Source organism: Misgurnus anguillicaudatus, chromosome 23, assembly GCF_027580225.2.
Source record: "Misgurnus anguillicaudatus chromosome 23, ASM2758022v2, whole genome shotgun sequence".
Lineage (NCBI taxonomy): Eukaryota > Metazoa > Chordata > Actinopteri > Cypriniformes > Cobitidae > Misgurnus > Misgurnus anguillicaudatus.
This window is the reverse complement of record NC_073359.2, coordinates 11,549,366-11,562,664: the sequence shown is the minus strand read 5'-3', so window position 1 is coordinate 11,562,664 and position 13,299 is coordinate 11,549,366. Positions and strand designations below refer to the sequence as shown.

At 35.0% G+C, this 13,299-nt stretch overlaps 1 protein-coding gene across 2 annotated transcripts in view; it reads left to right on the top strand.

Moving 5' to 3' along the window:
• Positions 1–1,898: 1,898 nt before the first annotated feature.
• armh3 (armadillo like helical domain containing 3) overlaps positions 1,899–13,299 on the top strand; it is a 43,854-nt gene continuing 32,453 nt past the window's right edge. Inside the window, exons 1-6 of one of the 2 annotated variants that reach the window (XM_055217497.2) lie at positions 1,899–2,031; positions 2,785–2,898; positions 6,589–6,645; positions 6,756–6,902; positions 10,901–11,008; positions 11,086–11,178. In XM_055217497.2, the coding sequence (XP_055073472.1) occupies positions 2,797–2,898; positions 6,589–6,645; positions 6,756–6,902; positions 10,901–11,008; positions 11,086–11,178 (507 nt within the window). In that variant the 5' untranslated portion in view covers positions 1,899–2,031; positions 2,785–2,796. Of the gene's footprint in view, positions 2,036–2,784; positions 2,899–6,588; positions 6,646–6,755; positions 6,903–10,900; positions 11,009–11,085; positions 11,179–13,299 lie in introns of both variants that reach the window. The other variant, XM_055217496.2, reaches the window with a different exon arrangement.

The window sequence follows — 13,299 nt, the reverse complement described above, 5'->3', positions numbered from 1 at the left end:
CTTACATGTCAAGTGTCCTTCTGTTCTAGGTGGGAAAGAGCCAGGTGGAGGGTGGATGAAATTCCATCATCCGTAGAGTGGTTTGGACTGTATGCAAACTAGAGCGGGTCGAGTGTATTGGACAGGCTGGTTTTGATGTGGTGCATGACAAGCCTCTCCGAGCACTTCATCATAATTGGAGTCAGAGCGATGGAACGGCAGTCATTTGTACAGGACAGAGGACACAGGTGATTTCTTTAGTACCGGTATGGTGGTTGTGGTTTTGAGACACGTGGGGACGACTGCCTGGCGCAACGACAACGAGATATCCCTTAGGACATCCGTCAGCTGTGCAGCACAGTCTCTCAGTACACGGCCAGGTATGTTGTCAGGGCCCGCAGCCTTGCATCTTTTAATCGTAGATAAGCTCTTCCTTACGTCGGCTGGAGACAGACAGAGCGCCTGGTCGGTGGGAGGTGTGTGAAGTTTTTGTGCCGGTGTCACATTCTGCATTTAAAACCGTAAATAAAAGTGGTTAATATAACCTTGATATCTTTAATACTGACTGAGTAAGATCATGTCAAAGATTGAAATCAATGTGAAATCAGTGACTTAAACCAAACTCATTAGATTATGAGACTTTAGATTTCACAGACAGGGTTACAAATAAATCTGCAATAATTTAAATGGCTGCTGATTATATTAATTTAATACAAATATAGGGATGCATAACGATTAATCGTGATTAGAATACAAGTTTTTGTTTACATCATATATGTGTGTGAACTGTGTATAATAAGTATGTATATATAAATATGCACACATGCATGTATAATTTTAAGAATTTTTTTAATATATTAAGTATTTGTATTTATATATAGACTTATGTTATATAAATTATACATAAATATACAAATGTATATATACACATGTAAACATTTCTTAAGTATACACATGCATATTTGTACATTTATTTATACAAAGTTATTATACACAGTTCACACACATATATGATGTAAACAAAAACTTTTATTCTGCTATAGATTAATGGCGATTAATCGTTATCCATCCCTAATACAAAATGTCAGTTTGTTTATCAAGATCTGTGTGAGAAATCAGATGTTTTTTATTATATTTGTTTGATTTTATAATTTTATATTTTCAACTTTTTTATCTAGAATTATACAATGCAAGTATTCAATTCAGTACATTTAATTATATTTTCTCCATAGTAATATTTTAATATATTTGTTTTATTTTTACATGTTACAAAACCTGTGATCCGGGATATAATGTTAGCAATGAAATGTTTGTGTTTATTGAGTTGTTCATTATTTTGTGGGTCTTTGAGAGGTTAAAGAAGGCTAGTCAAGTGTATAGCTACACTGCTTGACAAGATAAGATATAACTTCAGATTTGTTAGTATGATACAGATTCAAAGATATAGTGTGCATACTAGTGTACACTCCATATAAGACGATTTTAATAGCATTTTGCTAATTATTTGATCACATATTAATTTAGATAATTAATGCAGTAGTTGTACTTTTTAAAATGTCACACTTTGTAAATGAAAAGGGCAAAAAACGTAGTGAATTAAGATACACACACTGCATAGAGTTGATATTAACCATAAAAAACTGTTGATGTACATCATTTACCTCGAACACAAAAGTGTTTTATATTATAATGTGTGTGTAAAATATGTAAAAAGATTTGAGTTACTCATATTTACTTTATGTGTCAAAATTTCACCTTCTCCTGTAGCTTAATATAGAGATCATTCAACAACAGAACAACTAGAATCACGTATCTCATAAGCATGTATCCTGTTTCACACTCCAGTCCAGTTAGTGGCGGTAATGCACCTACTGGTTGGTTTGCCAACCGCCAATAAACACCAAAGAAGAAGAAGAAGAAGAACAACTAGAATCATCGGAAGTGACGTATGGCAGATGGGCGTTGTTTCTGCCACCGGAAGTCGGGCGACCGAACACACAACCCTACCAGTTAGCGTGAGCAGTAATGGAACAAATACAGTGATTTATTTACGCAAGTATTAAAACACTTACTTTAATTTATTTATTTACACCGTCATATAACGATTACAAAGCATGTGTATAATAAATCGCATTCAATGGAATCATAACAATTTTGTTATAAACAGTTTATCTTTGATCGGTTAGCATGACTATAACGCGTATAATCTATATTAAATGTTATGTTAGGTTTTATTTAATTTATATCTTTTTATTACATGTCTGTTGTTAACTGTAATATCGAGTATGTTTGTTACTATCTCCACTCTCTTTACTGTAGTAAGAGAGGCTGAGATGCTACATGCTAAAGCTAAGCTGTCAAAACAGAGTCCTTGTAAACATGGGTTGCTAAAAACCCCTTGAGCTCCCTACCTAAACAGCGTTTGTGATCATTAAACCCTCAAATCCCAGTAAGCTGCCTACATAGATAGTACTTTATTCATCACATGGTTTCAAAAGCAGTGAGCTTATCTAAACTTTGGGCATCATACTCTCAGACCCTAGTAAGCAGCCTAGCTAGACTGTATGATTTGAACTTCATTGACTTGTGTGCAGCATCTATACTGTGGCTCTTTCATGGTTTTTCCAAGCAGGTCTGCTTACAGTAAACTGCACAGACTGAGTTAACAGACAACAAGATTCAGTCCTTTAGTTTGGATCTTAATTAAGGAGAAATAGCTTTTTCTTTTAAGACAGTTATTCCAGATTTACTGATCTCTTGGAGAGGACTTTTGTCATGTTCATGTGTGTGAATTTGCATTTATAGCTGCTTTAAGCCATGGCTCAGACTGAGAAGAAAGCAGGTCTGTTGAGGAGAACATCCTCCTCTAAGAAGCCACTGAAGGAGAAGGTGGTCCTCATGTATGATGAGATATTTGCGGTAAGTCATCATAGATAGGGGTAAGTGTATTATTAAGCTATTTAGATTGTACAGTTACAGTGGATACACAATGTATTCGGGGTCAAATCTGCCCATATTAGCTTATTTGGGTAAATGTTTTGATAACATTTTCATATCAAAATTTAATTATGTTCCAGTTTTATCCAATTTACAAATTGTAAAGCAGTTACACATATTTTTATGGATATTGAAATGAGTCTAATGAAATGATGTCACTTAAAGCATATTATATTTTACATTTAAGCTGCGCTGTAAACTGTATGTGCTAAAAAATGTTCTATATTTGTACTGGTTAGTTGTAGGGATGCATAACGATTAATCACAATTAATCTATAGCAGAATAAAGGTTTTTGTTTACATCAAATATGTGTGTGAGCTGTGTATGTATATATAAATATGCAAACATGGATGTATAATTTTAAGGGGAAAAAATTAAGTATTTATTTTTATATATAATATAAATTGTACATAAAATACAAATGTATATACACATGTAAACATTTCTTAAATATATATATCGTCGCTGCCTGATGAAACTCACGTATGTCCAAAACGGTAACTTTTCAGAAAGTGAAAAAAACACCGTATATCAAAAGCAGTTGAATGTAGCGTTGTCATACTTGGTACGGCATATTTACATGTAACCATATTCTTGCCAGTATCGTGATATAATCCACATTTGACCAAAATTGAGTTTAAATGGACATGCGTGCATATTTTACAGTAACTTTGATCGATACGCGTTCTTCCGATCATTAATTAGAATGGCCAAGTCGCGTTTCGTATTGACAGATGAATACGCTCAGTTTATTAAATAGCCTACGTCTTGGTTAAATATGCTTACTTTATTTAATATTAATTATAAGTGTATTAAATGTCTCTTGCAAACCATTAAGGGACAATGAATCAATACACTGACATGGTAATGCTACACAACAGGGGCGTCAGTTTGTGTTGAAAAGTGGTGGGGACAAAAGATCAGATAAAAACATTACTGCAGAACGGGAAAAATATTGAATAACGCGCATCAAAAATGGGCATAGCGTAGGCTAGTCAACAACAAGAAAATACTCAGCATAAATTTATAAACCCTCAACAATGTCGAATGCACACATCACACATGTAACAGTCCCTGCAACACCAGCTCAACCGAACAATGCCAAAGCACCATACCGTAGAAAACAGCAGCGCTTTTAGTCAATTCCAATGAAATTCATTACACATGTACAAGAAAACACACCATAAGCATACAACGCAACATATGTGACCCTGGACCACAAAACCAGTCTTAAGCATCGCTTGATTTTTCAGAACATTTTAACCAAACTCCTTCAAATGGGTGGGATGTCCCCAGCGTAAATAACAACAATGCTAGACAGATACTTTGTTTGCACAGTCCTACCGTAATTAAGTAACTCCTAGATGTTAGCCTGGCGTCCGGGGGAAACGTTTACCTCGAAGGAAAATCATTGTCATGTTTATTCGGCTATATCCAGTGCTGAGGTTCGATGAAACTTTACGAGACCGGCGAGATGCTTCACAGGCGGAAGATATGCGGCGTGATTGACAGCTTTGACATCAAACGGGTACGTGAAAATCAGATGACATGATTTCACAAGTTTTCATTGGCTATTTAGGTATGTGACGCATACTGTATATGGAAATGAACCTGGACATTCTATCTGTCGAAAAATCTCAAAATCAGCAAAATGAACATACGTGAGTTTCATCGGACAGCGACGATATGCATGTGTGTGCATTTATCTATGCAAAGTTATTATACACAGTTCACACACATATACAGTGAGGAAAATAAGTATTTGAACACCTTGCTATTTTGCAAGTTCTCCCACTTAGAAATCATGCAGGGGTTTGAAATTGTCATCGTAGGTGCATGTCCACTTTGAGTGACATAATAAAAAAAATCCAGAAATCACAATGTATGATTTTTTGACTGTTTATTTGTATGATACAGCTGCAAATAATTATTGTACATGTGTCTATCACCTAGAATTATGTTCGATCTGCTTTTAAAATGTCCACCTCCACTCCATTTATTATCTTAAATTAGATGCACCTATTTGAGGTCGTTAGCTGCATAAAGACACCTGTCCACCCCATACAATCAGTAAGAATTCAACTACTAACATGGCCAAGACCAAAGAACTGTACAAAGACACTAGAGACGAAATTGTACACCTCCACAAGGCTGGAAAGGGCTACGGGGAAATTGCCAAGCAGCTTGGTGAAAAAAGGTCCACTGTTGGAGCAATCATTAGAAAATGGAAGAAGCTAAACTTGACTGTCAATCTCGCTCGGACTGGGGCTCCATGCAAGATCTCACCTCGTGGGGTCTCAGTGTTCCTAAGAAAGGTGAGAAATCAGCCCAGAACTACACGGGAGGAGCTGGTCAATGACCTGAAAAGAGCTGGGACCACCGTTTCCAAGGTTACTGTTGGTAATACACTAAGACGTCATAGCTTGAAACCGTGCATGGCACTGAAGGTTCTCCTGCTTAAACCAGCACATGTCCAGGCCCGTCTTAAGTTTGCCAATGACCATTTGGATGATCCAGAGGAGGCATGGGAGAAAGTCATGTGGTCAGATGAGACCAAAATAGAAGTTTTTGGTCATAATTCCACTAAATGTGTTTGGAGTAAGAAGAATGATGAGTACCATCCCAAGAACACCATCCCTACTGTGAAGCATGGGGGTGGTAGCATCATGCTTTGGGGGTGTTTTCCTGCACATGGGACAGGACAACTGCACTGTATTAAGGAGAGGATGACCGGGGCCATGTATTGCGAGATTTTGGGGAACAACCTCCTTCCCTCAGTTAGAGCAAGAGCATTGAAGATGGGTCGAGGCTGGGTCTTCCAACATGACAATGACCCGAAGCACACAGCCAGGATAACCAAGTGGCTGTGTAAAAAGCATATCAAGGTTCTGGCGTGGCCTAGCCAGTCTCCAGACCTAAACACAATAGAAAAACTTTGGAGGGAGCTCAAACTCTGTGTTTCTCGGCGACAGGTCTGAAACCTGACTGATCTAGAGAAGATCTGTGTGGAGGAGTGGGCCAAAATCCCTCCTGCAGTGTGTGCAAACCTGGTGAAAAACTACAGGAAACATTTGACCTCTGTAATTGCAAACAAAGGCTACTGTACCAAATATTAACATTGACTTTCTCAGGTGTTCCAATACTTATTTGCAGCTGTATCATACAAATAAATAGTTAAAAAATCATACACTGTGATTTCTGGATTTCTTTTAGATTATGTCTCTCACAGTGGACATGCACCTACGATGACAATTTCAGACCCCTCCATGATTTCTAAGAGGGAGAACTTGCAAAATAGCAGGGTGTTCAAATACTTTTTTCCTCACTGTATGATGTAAACAAAATTTTGCTATAAATTAATCGCAATTAACCGTTACACATTCCAATTGATCCATCAATTGATCATCATATGTAATGTCTTCTAAAATTATGCATTATATATCCCAAATCTAGAGATGCATTACGTAAAGATGGTGCTGGATTAAAATGTTACATTATTATTATTACATAATTTTACATGTTAATCCTTCTAGACTTGCATGTTTTTTTGTATCTTTTTTCTGAAATTAAATATCTTGTTTATTAAAAATGTTTGGTACTTTTTCCTGTAGAAGGACGATCCTACTAAAAACAATCCTCGCTTCTGGGATGAACTGTTTTTGATGAAGGTCAGTTCATGAAGTTCACCTCTAATTCTCTCTCAAGCACTATGGACAATAATACATCCATCAGCTTGATGTCTTGGTCTCATTGGTTGTCTTTGTGTTTTTTCAACCAGGTTAACCTTGAGTATTTGGAAGGGAAGTTGGAGTCTCTAGATGGAGATGACGTGATGAAAATCAAAGACAACATCAATAGTTTGTTCCATCACTGCGTTCAAGCGCTGGGTGAGGAACACCAGATCAAAGTAGTCAATGCGCTTCAGGTGAGGGGACACGGCAGACATTTGTACATCACATATTCATACCGATTGTTTTTCAGTTGAAGACATCTTGCCCCCAAATTCTCATTAGCGTAATGCAAAACACTGTAACTTATTTTTATCAGAACACTGCAAAAAATGAATTTCAAGAAAAAAATTCTAAGTATTTTTGTCTTGTTTTCAGTAAAAATATCTAAAAACTCTTAAATTAAGATGCTTTTTCTTGATGAGCAAAACGACCCAAGAAAATAGGTCTAGTTTTTAGACCAAAAATATCAAATTTAAGTGATTTTGTGCATAAAACAAGCAAAACAAAATCTGCCAATGGGGTAAGCAAAAAATCTTGAACATTTTCCTTAAACACTAAATTCAAGAAAAATTCAAGAAAATTTAGCTTACCCCATTGGCAGATTTTTTTGGCTCGTTTTATGCACAAAAAATATTATTTTGTTATGTTTGTAGAACAAAAATTTCAATTTTAAGTGATTTTGTGCATAAAACAAGCAAAAAAAAAAGCCAATATTATCTTTAATTTTTTTTAAACACTAAATTTAAGAAAAATTTAAGAATAATTTGCTTACCCCATTGGCAGGTTTTTTTGCTTGATTTATGCCCCAAATCACTTAAATTTTATATTTTTGGTCTAAAAACTAGACTTATTTTCTTGGGTCGTTTTGCTCATCAAGAAAAAGCATCTTCATTTAAGAATTTTTGGATATTTTTACTGAAGGCAAGACAAAAATACTAAGATTTTTTTTTCTTGAAAATCATTTTTGCAGTGTGGGGTAAGCAAATTTTTCTTGATTTTTTTCTTGAATTTAATGTTTAAGAAAAATGTTCTAGATTTTTTTGCTTACCCCATTGGCAGATTTTTTTTGCCTGTTTTATGCACAAAATCACTTAAATTTGATATTTTTGGTCGAAAAACTAGATTTATTTTCTTGGGTCATTTTGCTCATCAAGAAAAAGCATCTTAATTTAAGAATTTTTGGATATTTTTACTGAAAGCAAGACAAAAATACTAAGATTTTTTTTTCTTGAAAATCATTTTTTGCAGTGTGGGGTAAGCAAATTTTTCTTGATTTTTTTCTTGAATTTAATGTTTAAGAAAAATGTTCTAGATTTTTTTGCTTACCCCATTGGCAGATTTTTTTTGCCTGTTTTATGCACAAAATCACTTAAATTTGATATTTTTGGTCGAAAAACTAGATTTATTTTCTTGGGTCATTTTGCTCATCAAGAAAAAGCATCTTAATTTAAGAATTTTTAGATATTTTTACTGAAAACAAGACAAAAATACTAAGAAAATGTTTTCTTGAAAATCATTTTTTGCAGTGAATGTATTAAAAAATATTAAGATATTATTTCAATTACATGAAGTATTCATGCATAACTGGAGTTTTTGAAGAGTTTGGTTTCAAAACAAGATTTTTGTTAAAACATGTTTATTATTATGTTTTTATTGTGTTTAATTGTGCTACTTAGCTGTATTTATTGTAAAAAAAAGCAACAAAAAAAAATCTGCCAATGCACTGCAAAAAAGATTTTCAAAAAAATTTTTTAGTATTTTTGTCTTGTTTTCAGTAAAAATATCTAAAAATTCTTAAAATAAGATGCTTTTTCTTGACGAGCAAAACGACCTAAGAAAATACGTCTGAAAAAATATCAATTTTAAGTGATTTTGTGCATAAAACAAGCAAAAAAAATATGCTAATATCTTTGTAATTTTTTTTTAAAAACACTAAATTCAAGAAAAATTCAAGAAAAATTTGCTTACCCCATTGGCAGATTTTTTTGCTTGATTTATGCACAGAATCACTTAAAGGGCGTTTTGCAGGTAAAATTTTTCAACGAATTTGTGCAATTTGCTTGTTGATAATAAACATTTAAACTGTTATCCATTGTATTTTATGTTGTTGGGTATCACAAAACCCGAAAAAGTATGAAAAAGTACAGCGGTTTGCAATGATTCTCCTTTCCCTCACAACGCACTGTATGACGTCACGCTGGGGAGAGAATTTACCAAAGCCGCCTTGAGAGCATTGAGAATGACTATAGAAAGACGAGTAAAGTACAGTTCTGATATCGCAGATAATAGATAGACAGACAGACAGACAGACAGACAGACAGACAGACAGACAGACAGACAGACAGACAGACAGACAGACAGACAGACAGACAGGCTAGTATAGAGAGATAGGCAGACAGCCAGATAGCATAACGTTAGCATATCTTCGTGTAGAAAGTAAACAAACAATTAACATACTCGTGCATGCTGGCTTGAGGGGGTCCATTATCCTGCCTGAAATGGGTGTAACTTTATGCGATCTTCAGCACAAACGGTTTTGGCAGCATGTCTATCCTGGAAGGTGAGTGAAGCACGTCACGTCTGTTCGCGGGGACCAGCGACCCAAACGCACTCACTTTCTTACAGCCAGTAGCGGAATGGCTATCGGGAGAGTCGGGACTTTCCCGGTGGGCCGATCTGATAATAGTTATACATTTCGAGTTATATTAGCAACACCGTCTGGCGGCGTGATGTGTGGCCGGTTCCTGCAGCCCGCTGGTCAAACTGTGCAGCCTCTCTGCTCAACAAAGTATATAAAAGTGCTCAACCTGTTCGGCAGGTCCAAACATGTACAGGATTTATAAAAATACGGTGATCAACGAGCGCTTCCTTTGACATCTTTGATGTAAAAAGCCGCCGAACGCCTGTTTATTACAGTGTATGCGGTCGGATCCGAGTGTGCTGCAGCTGCTGCTGCATATAAAATGATCGTGTGATTCGTTATAATCGCATAAACAATATAACAAAGCATCCTTTTATTTCACAAAACAATATATTTGAGATATTATTTGACAGACTAGTAAGTGTGGATTAAGGATGTTTAAAAACCTCTAGCCTGGTAGTCAGGACATGAATGGATCAAATCAGCAGATTTGCGAAGTTTTATTTATCTCCACATATATCATAAATAATAATTAGCAAGGTAACTTTGCAGTATAACACATTATATATTTCCTACGATGTATATATGATTTCCAAATTATATACGTAAGTATTAAACAGCAATAAATGTCTCATCTATCTCTATGGTTCTGGCTGAGTCTTTCTCCACTTCTCCCCAACGTGACGTCATCGCAGAATTGCGTTAAAAAAACCGTTAATACCAAAAACGTAAAAAAAGTGGTCTTTAAGACCATTTTTGAGACATCTTAAAAATTATACACATATCTTGAGTGATTTATGTACCCATTAATCGACAGTGGAGGTTAACCTGCAACACGCACTTTAAATTTGATATTTTTGGTCTAAAACTAGACTTATTTTCTTGGGTCGTTTTGCTCATCAAGAAAAAGCATCTTAATATAAGAATTTGTAGATATTTCGCTGAAAGCAAGACAAAAATACTGGGATTTTTTTTCTTGAAGATAATTTTTTGCAGTGTGGGGGTAAGCAATTTTTTCATGATTTTTTTTGGATTTAGTGTTTAAGAAAAATGTTCTAGATTTTTTTGCTTACCCCATTGGCAGATTTTTTTGCTTGTTTTATGCACAAACTCACTTAAATTTGATATTTTTGGTCGAAAAACTATAATTATTTTCTTGGGTTGTTTTTCTCATCAAGAAAAAGCATCTTAATTTAAGAATTTTAGATATTTTTACTGAAAACAAGACAAAAATACTAAGAATTATTTTCTTGAAAATCATTTTTTGCAGTGCAGTTTGTGTTTTCAATGCGACAATTCTTATTCCCTATACATCTTATGCACTGACAAATGCAAGTATGCCACTAGTAGGCTGACGACTTAAAAAGTGTAAATACTGCAGATCTTTTTACATGTTCTGGAGTGAAATATGACCTTCATAAAACACTGGCCTTCAGTAGAAAACAGCCTTTGTGTTTGTTGAAGACACACCCTTGATTGCTATTCTGAATGAAAATGCATATAGCATTAGGGCATTGTTAACACCACTGCCTTTCCTTTTTTCCTCTTCAGACACTTTGTGCATTATTTCGGGGAGTTCACCAGAAGAACAAATCGGCTACAGGCTTTGACATCATCAACATGCTGATGGGCTTTGACAAAGCTGAGCTCAGAATGAAGGTCAGCTGGGTATTTCCACTTGATCTTGAAGTTTGTGTTGGAGGCTAAGTCAAGATCTAATGAAATTCTTTTCTTAGGATTTAATGGAGGGTTTGGACAGCCTGCTCTGCGGTGATGGATCTGAGAGTCTTAAGAGTTTATGTCTGAAACTGCTGCTGTGTTTAGTCACTGTAAGAACAACTAATTAATACATCACACAAGATTGCATTTTATTTACTTGTAGTTCTCAAAATTTTATATGCGTGAATTCCTACTTGAAACTAGGGATGGGCATAATTAATCGACGATCGATAATTGATTGTTAAGAATTTCGTCGATAACGTTAATTTGTTATCAATTAATCGAATGCATTTTTTTTATCTAACTCCTGTTTCACAAATACTCAGTATGCAGTGCGTTTGCGTATGTGTGCAGCGAATCCGTCAAGCACCCGTTGCAGTGCGCTGCTGACCGCTTATTCTGCATATAAAATGTTCATGTGATTGACACTTTCTGTGAACACTTTTCCGCATTAAACAATAGAACAAAGCATCTTTTTTTTCACAAAACAATATATTTTAGATATTATTTGACAGACTAGTAAGTGTGGATTAAGGATGTTTAAAATCTCTAGCCTGGTGGTCAGGATCTGAATGGATCAAATCAGCAGTTTTGCAATGCTTTATTTATCTCCACATATATCATAAATAAAAATAAGCAGAGTAACTTTGCAAGTCTACCCTTCCACATTATATATTTCCTACTATCTATGTATATAATTTCCAAATAATAAACGAGAGTATTCAACGACAAAAAGCGTCTCGTATGGAAATAAATCCTCACAATATTATTATTTCTCAACACTTTATGACAAAAATAAGCAACTGTATTCCTACAGTTATTCAAAGATGCACACATTATTCCGCATATATTTGAATATTATACAAAAGTATTCATATAACGGCACGTTTCATATGGCAAATAAATATCCTCATAATGGCATAATGAAATGAATGAACAGACAATGAAACAGGATTGAAATATAAATTGTATTATTATTACCGGAAAAAAGCAATATTGCTAAAATAATCTCTGAGGTAAATGCGTCAAAAACGCTGTTACCCGCACAATAAGTCTAAATGAGCAATAAAAGTGAAAAAAGCATTATTAGGCCATGTCTCAAAACTTTATATGACAAAAATATATTTAAACGAAATGTATACTTACAGTTATTCAAAGATGCACACATTATTCCATATTACTCCCGTTTAGGAGCACGTTTGTCTCTGGCCTCGCTCTGTTATGTAATAGATTGACAGGTGCGCATCTCCGTCTTTCAAACATATATAATTTTGTAATTACTTAGGAAAATTAGCCATGATTTTATCATTGTGAATTTTTTTTTTTTGCAGATTAAAAACGATTTGTATTTCCGCAATTTTACTACAAATACCATGGTTATGGTGGTATATTGTGGAGTTGGAGACCATAGTAAATTTGTGTCTACTGTTGTTTTACAACAAATAAAAACTAAAAGACTATGTTAGTATAATTAAACAATGGTGAATGGGGCTCACAAAATGCACACTGTTTCACACATACTCTGTATGCGGAATGGTACCTGTGCATCCCGGTCAGTCTCCTCGGAGCGGCTGTTTTCGGCGGCGACTGGACTGACGGTCACCATGGGTTGCGGTCGCGTCTGATCCCAAAACATGCTTTCATTTCTCAAAAAAAATCAGTAGACTGGTGCAGAAGTTTTATGCGAGTTACTAAAGTTAGTTATTTTTCACGAGGCTTTAAGTAGCCTAATTTGTTATAGCCTAATGTTAGGAAGGCTAATATCTTGCACTTTCTTCTGGCTTGAATAATTTTGAGTTACATTTTGACAAAACCTTTCAGATCTAAGTATTATTTGTTTGTTTAATTTAATGTTAAACATGAATCTGTTTTTTTTTATTTATTTTGGAACTAATGAGGTCTCTGTTTAAGAACGCTGGCTCGCAGCTGCAGGTTCCGCTGCTTTAGAGCACCGCACATGCACGCACATATATGTTTGAAACATAGTTTAAATGTCTGCCAAAAGTTGATCTTGTAATAAAGGTCTAATCGAGGAAAAACACGCTGTATATTTGTATTCATTGCATTTTTTAAGTATAAAAGTTAAATAACAAATTTTATTATAAAAATATTAATGATTAATCGATAGTCGATCGTTAATTCTCCCGACGATCGATCGTTAATTCTCCCGACGATCGACAAAGAAAACTTAATCGAATGCCCATCCCTACTTGAAACAGTTCATGCCAGTA